Source organism: Tiliqua scincoides, chromosome 1 (genome assembly GCF_035046505.1).
Source record: "Tiliqua scincoides isolate rTilSci1 chromosome 1, rTilSci1.hap2, whole genome shotgun sequence".
NCBI lineage: Eukaryota > Metazoa > Chordata > Lepidosauria > Squamata > Scincidae > Tiliqua > Tiliqua scincoides.
In genome coordinates, this window is record NC_089821.1 from 168,472,330 (window position 1) to 168,490,343 (window position 18,014).

General features: G+C 41.6%; 1 protein-coding gene across 1 annotated transcript in view; it reads right to left on the bottom strand.

Annotated features, from left to right (window-relative positions):
- CSMD1 (CUB and Sushi multiple domains 1) overlaps positions 1-18,014 on the bottom strand; it is a 947,002-nt gene that overhangs the window by 369,513 nt on the left and 559,475 nt on the right. Inside the window, exon 8 of the mRNA XM_066622693.1 lies at positions 3,104-3,191. Coding sequence (XP_066478790.1) covers positions 3,104-3,191 — 88 coding nt within the window. The remainder of the gene's footprint in view (positions 1-3,103; positions 3,192-18,014) is intronic.

Genomic DNA, 18,014 nt, shown 5'->3' on the forward strand with positions numbered 1-18,014 from the left:
GTACTGATATTATGAATTTCCCAAAATGTGGAAGGTTCTAGCTTAGTAAACAGGGCTGACTTACCAACTATAAAGCCATACCTCCCCTATTTTGTTCTAATAGGACTGACACACAAGACGAAGGACCTTGCTGATGATAGGGAAGAGGCGAAATATTTTGCCTTGCAACACATGATTCAATTTTAATTCAGGTTCAATTTGCCTAGTGCTCATTTATTATTCCCCCCCCCTTCCCTCTGTCACAACTTTGGAAGAATGAACAATGTGGGTGTGCAAAATGCCACCAATAGGGTGAGAGTGGGAGGGTGTCTATGCGATCCTTCTTTGAATGAGATTGGGAAACAGCAGGCACTCATAAGGCTGGAGCTGCTCAAGCATATCTAGGGCTGTGAAGGCAGGTTACATCAAGAAGATTCAGATGCCTTGAAAACCTCCATTACACCTTCCTCTCCCTAACAGCAGAATGGGTTCCCACCCATTAAGTATAGCTTAGGCTTCAACTTGATTGTTTCAGAGGGCATCACAACTAGTTATTCATGCTCCTGTATCTAAGCTGTATGACACGCTCCTTCAATATACGTAGTTGTCCATAGTTAATCCAGATTGCCCAGTATCAGCAATTACTCTCTCAGAGAAGCCACCACATGTTCATTTGGGTTCAGAAACAACATTTCAAAAAGTGAGTTTTGAAATAAATTCAGGATTTTTCCCAAAGAAAAACATCTGAGAATTTTCAGAAGTCAAACAACTTTCTGTGACGCAAGTGAAACTTCAGGGTGGAGAGGGTGGTGTGTCTGAACATTCCTAATTTCTTTACTTCTTTCCTAATTCTTTATTTCATTCCTAATTTCTTGGGCAGGAGGTCTGGTCTAGAGGGTAGAGCCAATGTTAAGCCCAAAGATAACATCCAGTGGTTGCCAGTTCAAGATCACTGGAAGCTACTGTGAGTGGCAAGACCTTGAGAAGCTACTGACAAGCTGAACTAAGCTATTCCAGCTGCTCTTTGCTGCCCTTCTGTGAGAGAGAAGGAGCTATTTGTCAGCCAGAGTGGGAGGGAGGCAACTGCAGCTAGAATTAGTACCAAAATGCAGCCTCTTATGAGAACTTGAAATTTGACTGTATCTCAGTATGACAGAATCACAGATGATGCAGGAACTGGACAGAATTAGTCACCCTTAGAGGAGGCCAGTGTCTTAACAGTGCTAATTGAGAAGAAGTGAGCAACCATCTTTTGGGGAGATTTTTAGAGTCCATAAGGAGTCCTTAATTATTTAATTTACTTCCCGCAGCACATTCATCATCCATTTGCAGCATGCTACGAGTAGTTTCATCCAGGACATTACTGTTCAAGTGAATATGAACAGGATGTGAGTTTTGTCATATTCCCTTGCCCTGTAGTTGAACATGGCACACACATTATGAAAGAGAAATCAGAGGCTGGTAACATCCCTGTCTGTGAAACTGTCCTCTTTTCCAGTTGATGAAATTCTTTGGTCTTTCTAAATTACTTTTCTCCCCTCCTGCTGCAAGGAGGAGTGATTTTTTGGCTTTTTGAAGTGAGTTGAAGTTTAATTTTTTTATTTTAAAGCCTGTTCTCTTTTCCCGCTTAGCAGGGTGACTAAAGAATACTGCACCTCTTTCAAATCTGCTTTGGAGCCATTGTGACTGCAGTAAAATAAATTGGCAGGATGCAGGCAGGAAATCTAAATAAGTGCAGCTTTCCCAAATGTACAGAAACCAACACAGTTAGAACACATTTTACATGCATTACTTTGCTTTTAAACAAAAAAGAGAACTTCAGTTTACATTTCTTAAAATTACTCTTTTATTATTAAACACGTGTGCACTGTAAACCGGTGAACAAATTATCCTTTTTGTGGGGGAGGCGACTTTCTTAATTAAAGTGAAATGTAGGAAAGAGCAAATTTAAACGTAGGGGAAGAACTGTACATTACATCCAGTCCCTAGCCCTCCTCCCAACCCATCCTTAAGATCTAGTAACATTATCCAGTATCTTGATGTCATTGCACTGTGAATTGCATCAAATCATTGACTAATGTTGTTGGGAGAATGGCATGAAATGTATTCACTATTTTGGAGAACAAAAGACTTAACATGGATTTGCCATGTTCACAGCCATTAATTCCACCCCATAAGAACATAAGAACAGTCCCACTGGATCAGGCCACAGGCCCATCTAGTCCAGCTTCCTGTATCTCACAGCGGCCAACCAAATGCCCCAGGGAGCACACCAGATCACAAGAGACCTCATTCTGGTGCCCTCCCTTGCATCTAGCATTCTGACATAGCCCATTTCTAAAATCAGGACGTTGCATATGCACATGCACCCCAAGCTACTCAAAAGTACTTGCACCATTGCACAGTGACAACACATTTTCCATTTATGTGGAAATCATGATTATAATGCATAGTATCTATTGGGACATACAAAAGCATGACAATATTTGTAAGGAGCAAGTCTGACACCTTTAAAAAAATAAAAAATAAAAATGGCTGCAGTGCCCCAGTCCATGTATGTTGCAAGATGCATATAAAATTCTTGCAGATATGAGCTTTCCTATTCAGGGGTAATTCTGAGCACAGGTTCTCTCCAGGTATGGAGATGCCCCAACCAGTGAAATGAATGTGGCAGCCCTTGTAGAAAAAGGGCAGCCAAACCAATTCCTACAGCTCCTTCTTCGCACAGTTTAAAGGGACTGAGCAAGGAAGAAGCAAGGTGAATGAGTAGGAAAGCAAATGATTGCATTGATCAATGTGGTTCAATTCGCAGAAGGCTGGAGTGAGCTGGTGGCAGATTCAGTATGAATCAGGGCACCCTGACTTGCTGTCACCACAACCCACCAAAGTTGTGAGCTACATTGCTTGCTTCATGGATGGACTGACCCTGGACAGACCCCACAGGCACAAGGGATCGTTAAATCCCAATGCTTCAGACTGACCCCAATTACTGCATTCAAATTTTATTGACTTCAACATTCATACGACTCAGCAAAAGAATGCAGTCCAGTTACTTTCATGAAAACATCAGGGTTAAATTTAGCGTGGTATTCCTTACAAACACAAATTCACACAAAAATCTTACCTAAAATCCAAACCTGTTCTTTTCCCATTTTCAGGAACACCTGGATCAGGACACATGTCAGATGCCACAGCATCCCCACCTTGACTCACTGCAGTACACAGAAACATGAAGCACAGTTAAATTCTAATGAATATGGGGTTGTATCATCAACACACTAAAAGTAACATTTTGGGGGGGGGGAACTAACAGCATAAAAATTGACAACACATTCTTGGCTAGAAATGAGAATGGGGTTTTATTTTAATCACATAGGAACAGTGGTATCCAACCTGGGGTACGTTTACCCCCCAGGAGTACTTGCCAGGACCTTTAGAGGTATTTGAAAAAGCATTGAATAATGGTGGAAAAAAGGTAGGTGTGTATTAGAATGCCTTGCAGGGCTAACATGATGGGTACAATTTTTGGAAATGGGCTGCCAAAGGGTTCTCAAGTGAAAAAATGTTGGGAACCACTAACATACGAGATAGATGTAATTGTGTCTTTTAATTTCATGTTTACAAAGTGGGCACAACAATTTCACAACCTACATGCAGCATTTGATGGCTGGGAGCACATTTCACTAGCAATATCACCTGCACTAAATATGTCCTTTTGAAACCTCTAGTTGTAGTCTGGTTAACACCAGAGATATTCCTAGTAGATGGTGCCAATTTGTACCTACTTTTGTTTCTTTTCACTGCAATAAACACACGCTTCTCTGAAGCAATATCAAAGAAAATCAGTCCCACTTCCCAAGTGTTTCTGTTGGGTTCAAGTCACCTAACTTTTCAAATAAGGCACAAACCAACTTAAAATAAAGAAGTATGTGCATTTGAGGTCTTCTGCAGTTTTCTTCACCTTGGCTCTTCAGTAGCTTTTTTACATCTTACAAAGACAGGCAACACACAGTACTTGTCTTTCCGTTTCTTTTTTCACAATACAGAAAAATTCCTCCCACATGTACTTCTCATTATTAGAACAAAGTCCACACAAATTTCTCAGCAGATTCTCAGTAGACACCATGTGCCTAACAGTGAGGAAAGATGATCCACATTCACAGAAAAACTAAGTCCTCCATTTTCAGAATAACTAGGAAGTAATATTAGGTACCTGACATTTGACATCTTCTTGCCCAATCCTAAAATTGTTTGTACCAGTGAAGGTAGACTAGGCACCAGTACTGACTCTCAGCCCAATCCTATCCACACATTTCTGGGAGTAAGTCCCACTGATTCTAATGAGACTTACTTCTGAGTAGACATGCCTAGGATTGGGCTGTTTTTCATCAGCACCACCTCCCAAATCATGACCCTATTCTGTTAGTATATGGCAATTTCTGCAGCCTCACTAGTGAGTTACAACAGGAGCTAGCTCCTGTCAATGTAGGTGTCAAGTGTCAAAAATGTGGGCTTACCCCACAGAAAGTTTGCTGGATGCATCTAATGTAAGGTAACAATTTTTTTCAGCATTTACAAATTGCATTGACGGAAGCAGCAACTTGTTCTAAAGTACAGCTTATGGCTGACGAATTTACATCAAAATTTACAAAATGGTCAGTGTACATTCTGGATTATTTATGCAGTGGTTTGTGAGTCTTAAAATCTCATAGGAAAGTGTGCAACAACTTCTGTTGCATTCCAAAGCCCTGCAGAAAAGCATTAACTAGAAATCGCAAACATCACCATTAGTTTAGCCACGAACCAACAGTACAATATAAGCAATTATTAAATCAGTGCCAAATGAAAATGTATTAAAGAGTTATTATCAAGAATGTGAGTCATAAATTCACAGAGCGCTGTTTCAACAAGATTAAAACATGTAGTACATTACGTGTACAGCTTCTCTGTACATACAGAAAGTCCCAATCAGTCTGATCACATCCTGAAATGAGAGAAGCTTTACCTAGTTTTAACTGTTTTGTAGATAGTACAGAATAGAGTAACAAATAGGATTGTTACTACCAGGACTGCTGAAAACAATTTAAATCAAAACCTGTCTGATATGCTTTGGTCTTTTGAAGGTGCACAGCAAATCTATGAACATAACAATATTTGATGCTATTATAAGTCACTTTATGATGGCTTCATTAATATGTTGTGGAATGTACTTTAGTGGTGTCAGTGGCAGTTATAGGGCTGGTTTCTTTATCGCTGTTTACACGCTCACTACAGCAACAGGATCTTAGCATCAGATCCTAGAAGGAGAACAACTGTTCAGAGAACCATATTTTGTCTGAATGCCAAGTAAGTGTTCTGCTGCATTTCACATTAAAATTCTCAACCATGATGTTGAAGATTGCTGTAGATGACGAACAAAGTATTTAGATCCCTCTTGAGAGGTCTTTGGAAAGTCCTTTCTGAAATACGAGTATAATGCAGCCTTCTTCCAAAGCAACCAAAATATACTAAGTTTGAATGTTTTCATAGCACAGAGTGAATTAGAAAGGTCCAAGTGGATTACAGATGGCAGATTATAACATTCCAATTTGAGAAGTGATAGGAGTTTAGCGGTAAAATATGGTTCATGTTTTTGAAGCTGTGATAGGCTTAAAAGTGGTATATGATGGTCCAAATGTAGGGGAGTAAGCAGGATGAAAACAGGTTATGTACAATCAAGAGATAAAAGCCATAAATCCTTTTTCCCCCTCTACCAAAGGCATCACAGGCAATTAATTTATCTGAAAGTGCAGGCCTGACAAGAACAGAAATACTTGTGAAAATCAATCCATATCGAAAAGACATTGCAGCTCCACTGAAAATATATAATGCCAATAGGAAGTTCTTGTAAGTGCCAAATTGCTGGCCCCAAGTGTTTCTTCCCCCTATAAAACTGATAAAATTGCAGTCATTACAGTACACTTCAACATACAAATCTCCACAATTCTTGTCTCGACTAGGCTATTATTTCAAAAAGTCACAAAAACAAACTGTTCTGTTGCATACAGAATATCAAATGCATGCCTACACTTTTGTCTAAATTTTACAAAATATGCTTCTTTTTACCTGCCTTCTCCACCAAATGGCAAACATTACGATAGCGAGAGAAGTTTGAATCCAGAGGCAACAAAAAATTTTTTTAGATGTTAAATGTTTTTTAGATGTTAAATTCAACATTTAACTTAAAAATACTGCACTGACAGAGGTGGACACAAATATATATTTTTAAATGTGAAATTCCAGAGATTTGCTTGTTTTTGTTTTTACTCTAAATGGCATTGTAGATTATCTATGTTTGTCACAGGAAGAACTTCTTCAGGTAAAGCTTTTTTTCAGCATGGAGATGCAGCAATGTGGGGGGGAAGGGAGAGAAAGGCTTCATCTGTGTGATTTCTGTTTCACCAGCAGCTGTGACAGGCAGAAAAGCCTGGGCAAGGGAAATCAAAGGTGCCAAAACTGTATGTGGTGTTCAAAGAAGCTGTACTTGAGTGGAAAAAGTTAACATTTCTATCATAGTCTGTATGACGTGACTGCAAGAGGAGAAAGTGTCAGTTGTGAGGAATTCCAAGGGACTGCAGTGGCCCAAGACGGTTGTGCTGAGTCATATAGAAACTCTGCGGGGGGGGGGGGGGGACAGCCTTACAGCCCCACCTGTAAGGCATTCCACAGGAAAAAAAACAACACACATCTCTTGTTCAACACTGAATCCCCCTCATTCAGAGCTTTCCTGAGAAGCATCATCATAATCAGCAAACCTTCTTCTCAGCATCATTATTTTCAAGAGAAAAATTATTGTAAACCTTGAGCTGCAGGACATTTCATAACAAAATAAATCCAGCTCTTTGCAAAATGAACTGCCTTGTTGAATATCCTGAAGATACAGGAGAAGAGTAAAGAGCCGGAGGGGATCCAGGCTGCTGCTGCTGCTGATGGTTGCATTTTAATGGCATGTGTGCACTCTGTGGGGAGTCAGTCACACTACGTTTGCCACCTTCTTTTCCTGCAGAGTTCCTGTGCTTTAGCAACCGCACAACAGAAATGCAGCAGGTCACACTTAGTTTTGTTTTCTCTGCCTGGCTGCCAAGAACAGTGCCACCTGCTGGATTCCTGCTTTCAGGCGGCTGTTAAATCCACCAGAAAAAGTTGGCAACTCCCACTATAGGCAAAAGATATATAAAACTAAAACGGGAGCATATCGTGACAGTATCCATGTCGTGGCAAATGCCTGTATGTTAAAAGAGCCCAGAAAAAGTTCTGCACAGATTCTCTTCCACTCTTTCTTGTCCACTGTATGCACTCTGGGGTTATCTCCACTCAGCATCTCCTCTCCTCTCCAAGCTTTGAATTGCCTATTCCTCTGCTCTGTCTTTGCACAACAGCACACTGTTGTTGAGCTGACAAGGGTCTCTGCACGAGTACAACTCACTTTCTGTGACTGGAAGAAGTTTCTGATGAGGGTGTCCATTGAGTCAAAGCTTTTGATGCCACCCTGGGTGCTTGCCTTCAATCCAGGTGCAGAAATAAGAAGTTGTCTCTTCCTTGATTGCCTCTCACTTGCTTTCAAATATAGCCTGGCAAGTCTATCAAATATAGTTTGGCAAGCCTATTCGTCTGTCCTGCGTAGGTGACAAGCAATGGCACTAACTGTTTGTCCCATCAGTATACCAGATACTCACTGGCAAGCAACAATAGTATTACCAGTCTCAGGGCTTGCACATGCCACCCAGTACCCTCTACACCTGCAGTATTTCCCAGGTAAGAAGGGAATTGTCTGGTTCACTGCCATCCCACAATCCAGAGAATGACACAAATATGTATTTTGTCCTATATTTAATTTAAACATACATGGTGCTTACTTTTGGGCACACGCTAGAGAAATGTAATCCACTTTCACATAAGAACATAAGAACAGCCCCACTGGATCAGGCCATAGGCCCATCTAGTCCAGCTTTCTGTATCTCACAGCAGCCCACCAAATGCCCCAGGGAGCACACCAGATAGCAAGAGACCTCATCCTGGTGCCCTACCTTGCATCTGGCATTCTGACATAACCCATTTCTAAAATCAGGAGGTTGCACATGCACATCATGGCTTGTAACCCGTAATGGATTTTTCCTCCAGTAACTTGTCCAATCCCCTTTTAATGGCGTTCAGGCCAGATGCCATCACCACATCCTGTGGCAAGGAGTTCCACAGACCAACCACACGCTGAGTAAAGAAATATTTTCTTTTTTTATTTAAATATTTTTATTTAATAATAATATTTTATTATAAATATTCTATTATAAATATAAATATAAATAATAATATTTTTATTTAATTTTTATTTAATATTTTTAGCTGTTTCAGACTCTTTAGGGCACCAAAAAGTGTATTGAAATTCAGAGTCTCTTGACATTTGCCTATCATTTCATTCTAAATTTACAAACCCTCGCTGTTTGCCAAGAAAATCCACAATACAACACAGAGTTGAACACACCAAAGCCCATTGAAATGACTGAATGTGCTTAAGTGGACTCAACTCTATTGAAATAAGGCCTTGTTATTTGCCAAGGAAATCAAAACCATAACCAAGCTACTTATCTTTTAATGAACGCTAACATTTTCTACTAGTTCACATCAGTGAACCTGTTGACAAGAAATTCCTTTCTAAATATCTGATCCCTCCAGAATTATACTAAATACCAGACCTTTACCATCAGACTAAATACCACCAAATCCAAAAAACATTATTCATGGTTTATATAACAGCACTTCTTCATCAGCACCCTCAAGTGTATGCCAAGGTGTCCTTCATTTCAAGCTTCATAGCCTGCCAAATAAAGGAGGAAAACCCTTGTACCTCAAAGCTTTGAACATTTTTTGGTCTGGTTAAACTAAAAGGAGTTGAGCATTTGTGTGTGCGCCCACACATGAGCACAAGAGGTTGAAAATGCACTTTTAAACACAGATAAGCTGAACAAATATGCTGGAATGAAGAATCAGAATAGATTTTGCAGGAAATATTCTGTGAGTACTGTCTGGCAAGGATCTAGTATTCTGCTCACAGACTTTCCCCATAACATACACATGGATTATTCAATCTACACCAGAGTTGGTCTAGGAACAAATCAAAATCAAATGAAGGACCAATTCCAGGTGAAACACTAATTCACCACCAGCATTTTGAACTAGGATAGTTTACAGAAGAAACATTTGTTTTAAAAGGTATCTTTCTCTGATTGGGTGGGTCCTCATTATCTGTGGGGGATCCATTCTTGGACCTCCCACAGATCCTGAAAACTGCAGATAATGAAATCTGCAATTTTCACCCCTTTAAGCACTCTGGAGGGAACTGAACCGGCCTTGCTGAGGGAGAGTCAGCATGGCTTCTGTAAGGGTAAGTCTTGCCTCACAAACCTTATAGAATTCTTTGAAAAGGTCAACAGGCATGTGGATGTGGGAGAACCCATGGACATTATATATCTGGACTTTCAGAAGGCGTGTGACACGGTCCCTCACCAAAGGCTACTGAAAAAACTCCACAGTCAGGGAATTAGAGGACAGGTCCTCTCGTGGATTGAGAACTGGTTGGAGGCCAGGAAGCAGAGAGTGGGTGTAAATGGGCAATTTTCACAATGGAGAGAGGTGAAAAGCGGTGTGCCCCAAGGATCTGTCCTGGGACCGGTGCTATTCAACCTCTTCATAAATGACCTGGAGACAGGGTTGAGCAGTGAAGTGGCTAAGTTTGCAGACGACACCAAACTTTTCCGAGTGGTGAAGACCAGAAGTGATTGTAAGGAGCTCCAGAAGGATCTCTCCAGACTGGCAGAATGGGCAGCAAAATGGCAGATGCGCTTCAATGTCAGTAAGTGTAAAGTCATGCACATTGGGGCAAAAAATCAAAAACTTCACATATAGGCTGATGGGTTCTGAGCTGTCTGTGACAGATCAGGAGAGAGATCTTGGGGTGGTGGTGGACAGGTCGATGAAAGTGTCGACCCAATGTGCGGCGGCAGTAAAGAATGCCAATTCTATGCTTGGGATCATTAGGAAGGGTATTGAGAATAAAACGGCTAGTATTATAATGCCGTTGTACAAATCTATGGTAAGGCCACACCTGGAGCATTGTGTCCAGTTCTGGTCGCCGCATCTCAAAAAAGACATAGTGGAAATGGAAAAGGTGCAAAAGGGAGCGACTAAGATGATTACGGGACTGGGGCACCTTCCTTATGAGGAAAGGCTATGGCGTTTGGGCCTCTTCAGCCTAGAAAAGAGACGCCTGGGGGGGGACATGATTGAGACATACAAAATTATGCAGGGGATGGACAGAGTGGATAGGGAGATGCTCTTTGCACTCTCACATAATACCAGAACCAGGGGACATCCACTAAAATTGAGTGTTGGGCGGGTTAGGACAGACAAAAGAAAATATTTCTTTACTCAGCATGTGGTCGGTCTGTGGAACTCCTTGCCTCAGGATGTGGTGCTGGCGTCTAGCCTAGACGCCTTTAAAAGGGGATTGGACAAGTTTCTGGAGGAAAAATCCATTATGGGGTACAAGCCATGATGTGTATGCGCAACCTCCTGATTTTAGAAATGGGTTATGTCAGAATGCCAGATGCAAGGGAGAGAACCAGGATGCAGGTCTCTTGTTATCTGGTGTGCTCCCTGGGGCATTTGGTGGGCCGCTGTGAGATACAGGAAGCTGGACTAGATGGGCCTATGGCCTGATCCAGTGGGGCTGTTCTTATGTTCTTAACTGGAGCTGTGCTCTGGTCACCTTGGAAGGGCTTTCTGAAGCCCGCAGAGACTGTGCACCTCTGCCTGCAGCCTCTGTTGTCTTCAGAATGGCATTTTTCGTCCGAAAAAATGCTACTTTCAGTTTTCCAAGAGAAACCAGAAGTGACGTGGTTATGTCGTATAAGGCATTCTGAGGCCCGGGGAAACCCCGAGAAGGGCTTCTTTCAGCCAAAAAGGCCATTCTGAAGCCCCCAACACGCACAGCCTCTTCGGGTTCAGGTTGGACCAAGTCTGGCTCAATGTGGATCAGGGGGAACCTATGTTAAGCGAGATCCACGGAAACGCAATCGGCGGATGCTGAGGCCCCACCTATACTACATATTTTAATAATGGGGAACAAACCAAACCTAACTGCAAAATGATTTTTGTGATTTGAGATGTCCCCCTCCCCAAGAATTGACCGCAGTTCACTTTTCTACAACCACCTTCACCTCTTGTTCTGCAGGGGCACTGCTCCATGGAGTGCTTTCCCTGGAGACAATGTGGCTGCTAGAACTATGCAGGACCCTCACATTGCCACAATGGAGCACAAGGCCAGGCTCAGGGGTTGGCCTTGAGGCCAGCACCTGCCTCCACTTGGCCATCGCAAAGTGCTTTCCAGCACTTTTGCAACAGCCATTGCCAGGGAAGCGCATGAGGGACCAGCACTGCAGCCTTGGTGGATTAGGTCATAAATTCTTCAATAAAATGTAATCCTACTTCAAATGCCTCTCATGACCATTTTTCAAGGATACCCTGAGTAAATATTTAAGAACTACACAGACATGTGACTTTACATGATGTATAACTATGGTCACTTTATATTTTACGAATGGTAGTAAGATCTCATCAAAATTATGCAGTTAATTCTGCAAAACTTTCAACGCACATTGAAGACAATATCAAAACCCCTAATTAAGAATAAACACACCTAACAAAGGCAAACACAACTAATGATAACAAAGTGTATCCCACATACAATCTGTCTTCCAACAAAGCAATCACTTACCTTCCTTTGCAAAGCCCTTGTATAAATGAGAAAGTTAATTAACACATCTCCTTGCACAATAACATTGAACAGGTCTTAATATTGTAGAAAGTGAGTTATTATTTTGTTTTTGTTGTGTGCCCTCAGAGGTAGGTGAGCAGGTCAAACCAGCACATTTTTCTTAGTTGTTTGAAAGGGTGGTGTGTCTGTGAAAAGCACAAGGCCAGAACACCGATTATGGGGTTACAGGGACACTGCAGTATTTCATCATATGAGATTCTGACAGCTTCCTAATCCATAAACAACACCTTGCCTGTGCCAGTTGTCCACTGACTTGGGTAGAAAAATTAAATACAGAAGAAAAAGCATCATCATCCAAATGGCAATGTGGAGAGCAGCATTTTAAGAAAAGAAATACATAAGTTACATTCTTTATCAAAATGCTTTCAATTTCTTGGCTTCACCTCTTACAGCAACCATCCCACTTGGTTAGTATGTAGCAGCATGAAGAGGTTTCATCTGGATTTGCTTCATTTTTGTTTTCCTTCCACTTACTTAGAAGTAGGTTTCACTGTGTTCAGTGTGGCTTACTCCTAAAAAGATGTGCGTTGGATTTCACCCCTAATGGCATAATATCAAACCACACCAAAATAAGGGAGGATAGTAAACCAAGCATAGCTGCCAACTTCACCAATATTATTTTTAGATTACCAATCTTTGCAATAATTTATTAGAATTCTCTAATTTTCTCTTAACATCATATTTTTAAAGCAAAGCAACCATCGACAGACATACATTCTGCACAGACCAATTTCCTAAACACTTAAACCAGTGGTTCCCAAAATGGGGCATTACGAAGCCCTAGCCTGAGACCTTGCCTCTATACCTTTAAGAGGCAAGGTAAAGGGGAAGGCAGTGACGCAATCCCCAGGATCACTCCGCTGTGGGGACAGGGGGCTTTTTTCTAACAGATCTTACCTCCTGCCAGGGTCCAGGGGCTGCAAGACTCCCACAGCCTGTGAAAAGTGAAAATAGCTATCACAACCCACTTGGGGTTTCGCAATCGCAACCCAGGAGTGGGTCATGATCACTATTTTCACTTTTTATAAGCTGCAGGGAGCTCTGCAGTGCACTCCGCAGGGCTCTCCACACCCTTTGGACCTTGGAAGGAGGAAAGATGTGTTAGAAAAAAAGTCCCCCTGTCCCTGCAGCGGTGCAAAGGAGATTGCATCACTGCCTTATTCCCTGCCCCTGCAAAAACTTATCTCGGGAGGTTTACTCCTGAGAAGTTTGAGAACCCCTGACTGAAACTCAGTGCACTGAAAGCGCACCTACTGATGCAATTGTTGGGAATTGGTGCATCTGAATTAATTGAATTTGGTTCAGAGTGATGTGTCTAGCGCAAAGGTGCCACATTCTGTGTTACTACTATGCAGTTTTGATCATATCTTGCCATTTCTATTTATTCAGATTAAATAATTAAATTTTTTATGTGTGCACCTCTCTCTCTCTCTCTCTCTCTCTCTCTCTATCTTTTGTAATATGCAATAATCTGTTTCAGGATTATTATTGTTACTATTTTTTAAAGCAATCCTTCAAAGTGCCAAATAACTAGCTAAACTGAGGCATCTTTCAGAAATGACTTCCTCAAAAATGACCAGATAGACCAAATTAATCTTTTTGCTTTTTCCATACTTTTCGTTGCTTAGGCAACATGCCACCACAACAGATGTACATGCTTACAAAAAGTTAAAGGCTCTTACCTGGATACATTTCATACACAACAGATGAGAGCATGTTCCTATAGTTTATTGATTTCAGTGCCTGATAAAGTACCTGAAGATGTATTAACAATGTGCACTGGATAAAATAACAGATTGTTCCTTTATCTCTCTCCAGGTGAACTACAGAGGTATAAGTGCACTATTATTTTGACAAAATTGCAGCCCTCCACCACCTAAATTGAAGACAGGGGCGTTTTGCCTATCGCGCCTCGCACGAGGCAAGGAGGGAAAATCTACTGCACCCCATTAGGTGTCTTAGGAACAAGGGATAGTTCTAGTGCAGTATCTGAGGCTGATCTTCCTCTCAGACTCAGTTCAGCTGAGCCCAGCAGTGATCTTAGATGTGTTGTTGGGGAGTTTCCCATCTGATTATGGTATTTGAAACTCCCCTTTAAATACCTATTATTTAGGTAGGAAATGCAAAGGGACATGAGGATATATAGCACTTGGTCATTGGAAGCAAAGTGCTTTCTTGACTTGGATGGGGGAATGCTATATGGATTATCCCTTTACCCTATTCATTTAGGTCACAATCTTAGATGCCCCCCTCCCTACCTCCCACTCACTTGGGCCTAGTCTAGTTCAGTTATCTTTAACCACTACTTTGCTACCCCATTCCATCTGTAAACAAAGCGGGAGAAGGTGGGATGGACTGTGAGAGAGCTGGGACAGAAGCAGCAAGAGGGAAGAGGGTCATGTGCAGCAGCTGCAAGGCTTACTAGGCCGACCCAATCCCTTGCAGCTCCACTCAGAAGTAGTCCCACTGTAGCCAGTCATTCAATGAGGCTTCCTCTGACCAAGTAACAAAGGAATTTATAGCAGTCATGCCATGTGGTTGGCAAGCATGATCACTACAACTGCTTCCCTCCCCCTCCCTGGACTTCTGCAGTTACTTGTAAGGCAAGAACCCCCTTGGACACCTCCTCCTGCCCTCCCTTAGCCAAAGATCCAATGATCATCTGTTCCTTCCTTCCTATCAGAGACCTTCCTCCTCCCTCCCATCCTCTGCAAAAGCAAACATTAGCCCTTCCCTGCCTCCTGGCTAGAACTTCCTGCTGCTCACCTGGTTGGAATGACAGCGCCACCAAGTTTCTCATGCTGTGAAAACAGTAAGCAAGCACACCCAGAGACAGGCAGACTAGAGTCAGCATGTGTGGGGACAACTACCAAGGGATGGAGGCCCTGAACTGAGTCTTTTTCAGAGTTTTCCATGAGCATGACTCACAAGTCAACGAGTCACCAAAAAACGTGAATTTTTGTGACTCGAGTTCCCATCTTTGCCAGTTGACAGCCCAACTCTTTCTCTTTTTTTCACTTTTCACTTATCTTAGCTCCAAAGAGAGCTATTCACAAGTATTTTTTTCATCCACAATCACATAAATCTCAGCACAACTGTTTGTACAAGTAAACACTGCCTTTTTATTGTTCTTCCATCTCTCAATAACATCTACATTCTTTTGGAAAACTCAGTCTTGTGGTTACCATTAGCCCAATTGGAAGAACTTTGGGGTTGTTCACTCTGCTCTCTAGTCAAAGGTCCCAAAACACTCACACACTGCATTTTTGGTTTCTCACATGATAATTTCCCCAATTTTGGGCCTTGGTTTAACTCTCTCTCACTTACGCACTTAGAATATCTACCATATTATTGGGATTTCAGCAGGAGTTTAAAACCTTTTTATTTCAGTTAGCTTTTCATTAATCAGAGATGTGTTGTTGCTACAGATGGGTTAGGCTGCCATGATGGGTTCTGTGCCACATTTTTGAACTATGCTTTACCCCCCCCCCATATTGTTTATCACTGTTTTTAATGACTGCTGTGTTCTCATTTTAGTTTTATTAAATGTTTTATTTAAAATTGTTGTCAGTCATCTTGAGTTGTTTTAGAAAGGTAGGATTTACATTTCTAAATAAATAGTTAAACAACAGTATGGAGCCCATATAAGGCTGGAATCCTATAGACACTTAAAAGCCATTTCTGCCCAACACTGCATATACGCAACAGGGACCAAATGTGTACACCTGCTGGCTGGGCAAAAATGGGTTAAACTGGGAGTAAGTTCCACTAAACTCACTGGGGCTTAATTACTCAGGCACTCCCCAAGAAGGAAACAAGACAGAGGCTTGGGATGATTGTAATTTATTGAATTAATAAAAATAACCTGCAGCAGGGAAAAATTAAGCTAGTAAAAACCCCGAGGCCTTCTGGCCACTAAGAGCTTGGGGGAAAACGGCACTAGCCATTTACCTCCCCCAAGACCCCATGGACGTGACATCCTGACTCCAGGCTCCACCCCGTCAGAGACAGGGTTAGCCCATCGCAGCCATATAATTATCCCAGAAATATAATTCTGAGCAGACATACATAGGGTTGTACTATCCAACCAAACTGCATAATTTCTTGGGAATTATTGTCAATATCTCAGTTTTATCCTTGGATCAAACATGGAGACTGTCCTGCTTCCTACCAAGTTTCATTTCACCCATGAAAGCTTGCTATTGTTATATAAGAAGCACTGATGTGAAAAACTGCTGTGATTGTACAGACACATGAAACGATACTGATAGGCTGAAATCTTGCAAGGTAAGACTTTTGGAACAAACTTTGAGTTGCTGAAACTCTTGGTTTTCCTTTTTCTTCCACTTTAGAAGCTGTGAAAATTAGGAGGTACAGTATATAGTTGCCTCTATGCTCCATTCTACGAGTATATGTGCTGTTCCTCTGTCGTGTTCTCTTCCTGTAAAGAGTAAAACCTAAACTCGCCTATCTGATCAGGTGTACTTTTCCCTTGGGGGGAACCTAAGGCCAAAGAAGCAAGGATATTTGTGCCATAGTTGAGTATGAGTAAACAAAGACAAACACTGAAAACCTAAATTGTGATGTTACACAAGGGTAAGACCAGCTGGTGAAATTTACATGAATAAGGCAAAAAAGCAGAGAGTCAAGAGAGTGACAAATTGAGAATGTGGTATCAGCCCAAATAGGTCAGTCTCTCACTAGAATGTTGCAGGAACGGGGAATGGGGAGAAAATGAACCTTTTTATTCAGTTTTGTCACACATTTCTTTTCTTTTGTCAACGCCAGTCAGTAGGATCTTAGCAAACAATAGTGAGGCAAAACACTTATTTTCCAAGTCACGTACCTATACTAGAAGTTTGTCTGGGCTGTCTCTATTTGCAAACAACAATTTATGTTACAATGGAGAGATAGACAAAACCAAAGCATTCATTTTAACTCATTTCTGCTCAGCCCACAGGTGTACACATTTGATTCCTGTTGTATATATGCAACACTGGGCAGAAATGGCTTAAAGCAGGGGTGCTCAATAGGTGGATCGCGATCTACCGGTAGATCGCGAGGCAAAATGAGTAGATCGCGGAGCCCTGTCTCTCCAAATTGTTAATATGTCAGTTTCGTCTAGTGACTAGACCACATATTTAGCTGACACTAAACTGACACTGAAACTGACACTTTAGCTGCTCTTCAGGCATGCAGCAACAAAACTGACGAAACTGACTAGACTCCAGCAGGGGCTCCATACATTAAAGGGGGTGTCTGTCAGACGCTTCCTTCCCCCCTGGTAGATCTCCGGGCCTTGCTGGGTTTCAAAGTAGCTCTCGAGCCAAAAAAGTGTGAGCACCCCTGGCTTAAAGTAATCTCTTAATCTTGGGAAAAAAGATAACTTGTAAATAAAAATTCCCTTTTAATGTATACAAAATCTAACCCAAAAGTGGGTTCTTACTGTCATCTTAAGTATATGGGTCCTATAAAGTTCAACACTCTCTTGCAAAGGCAGCAATGAACAGGAGTGAAATTGATAAGTTTCCTCATCTCAGTCAGAAGAAGTCACTCCAGTGTGGAAGTGAAAGTGGGATTTTTAAACTCCATCACACCATGACCTCTACAGTACTTCTCTTGTAGATAGACATCAGTGGAAGGCTTAGTGAATTCTTTGCCAACTTTGTATACAATCACTGAGCTCTTGCACATCCAACTGCATCTATTTTTTTCCTGTGAACAAACACAGCATCTTGCCTATGCAGCTCCAAACACGACTATAATATCCACACTGGAATCTGAATTTGGTGGATTATGGCGCTACATGTTTGCTGTTGTTTGGGGGCTTTTGGGACAGTTGCGATAATTCTTAATACAGATAATTTTTTTTCCTATAAAAGTCAACCACAGCATATTCACTTTATGTGTGCTTGTGCAATGATAACCTACACATGCAAGCTAATTCACCATTACAATAGCTCACTCCTAGTGTGCAATTTACACACTACTTGAGACTACAGCCTGTGTAGGTCTGGTTTCCTTGTCCTTCTGTAGCTGCTGTACATTCTCCACTGAGCTAATGGCAGTGCAGAAACAGCCAAAGACCAGAAGAAACAAGAAATGTTAGCGGCAGAGCAAATGGATTACTAACAAAATCACTTCCCTGCACAGCACCTGAGGCTCT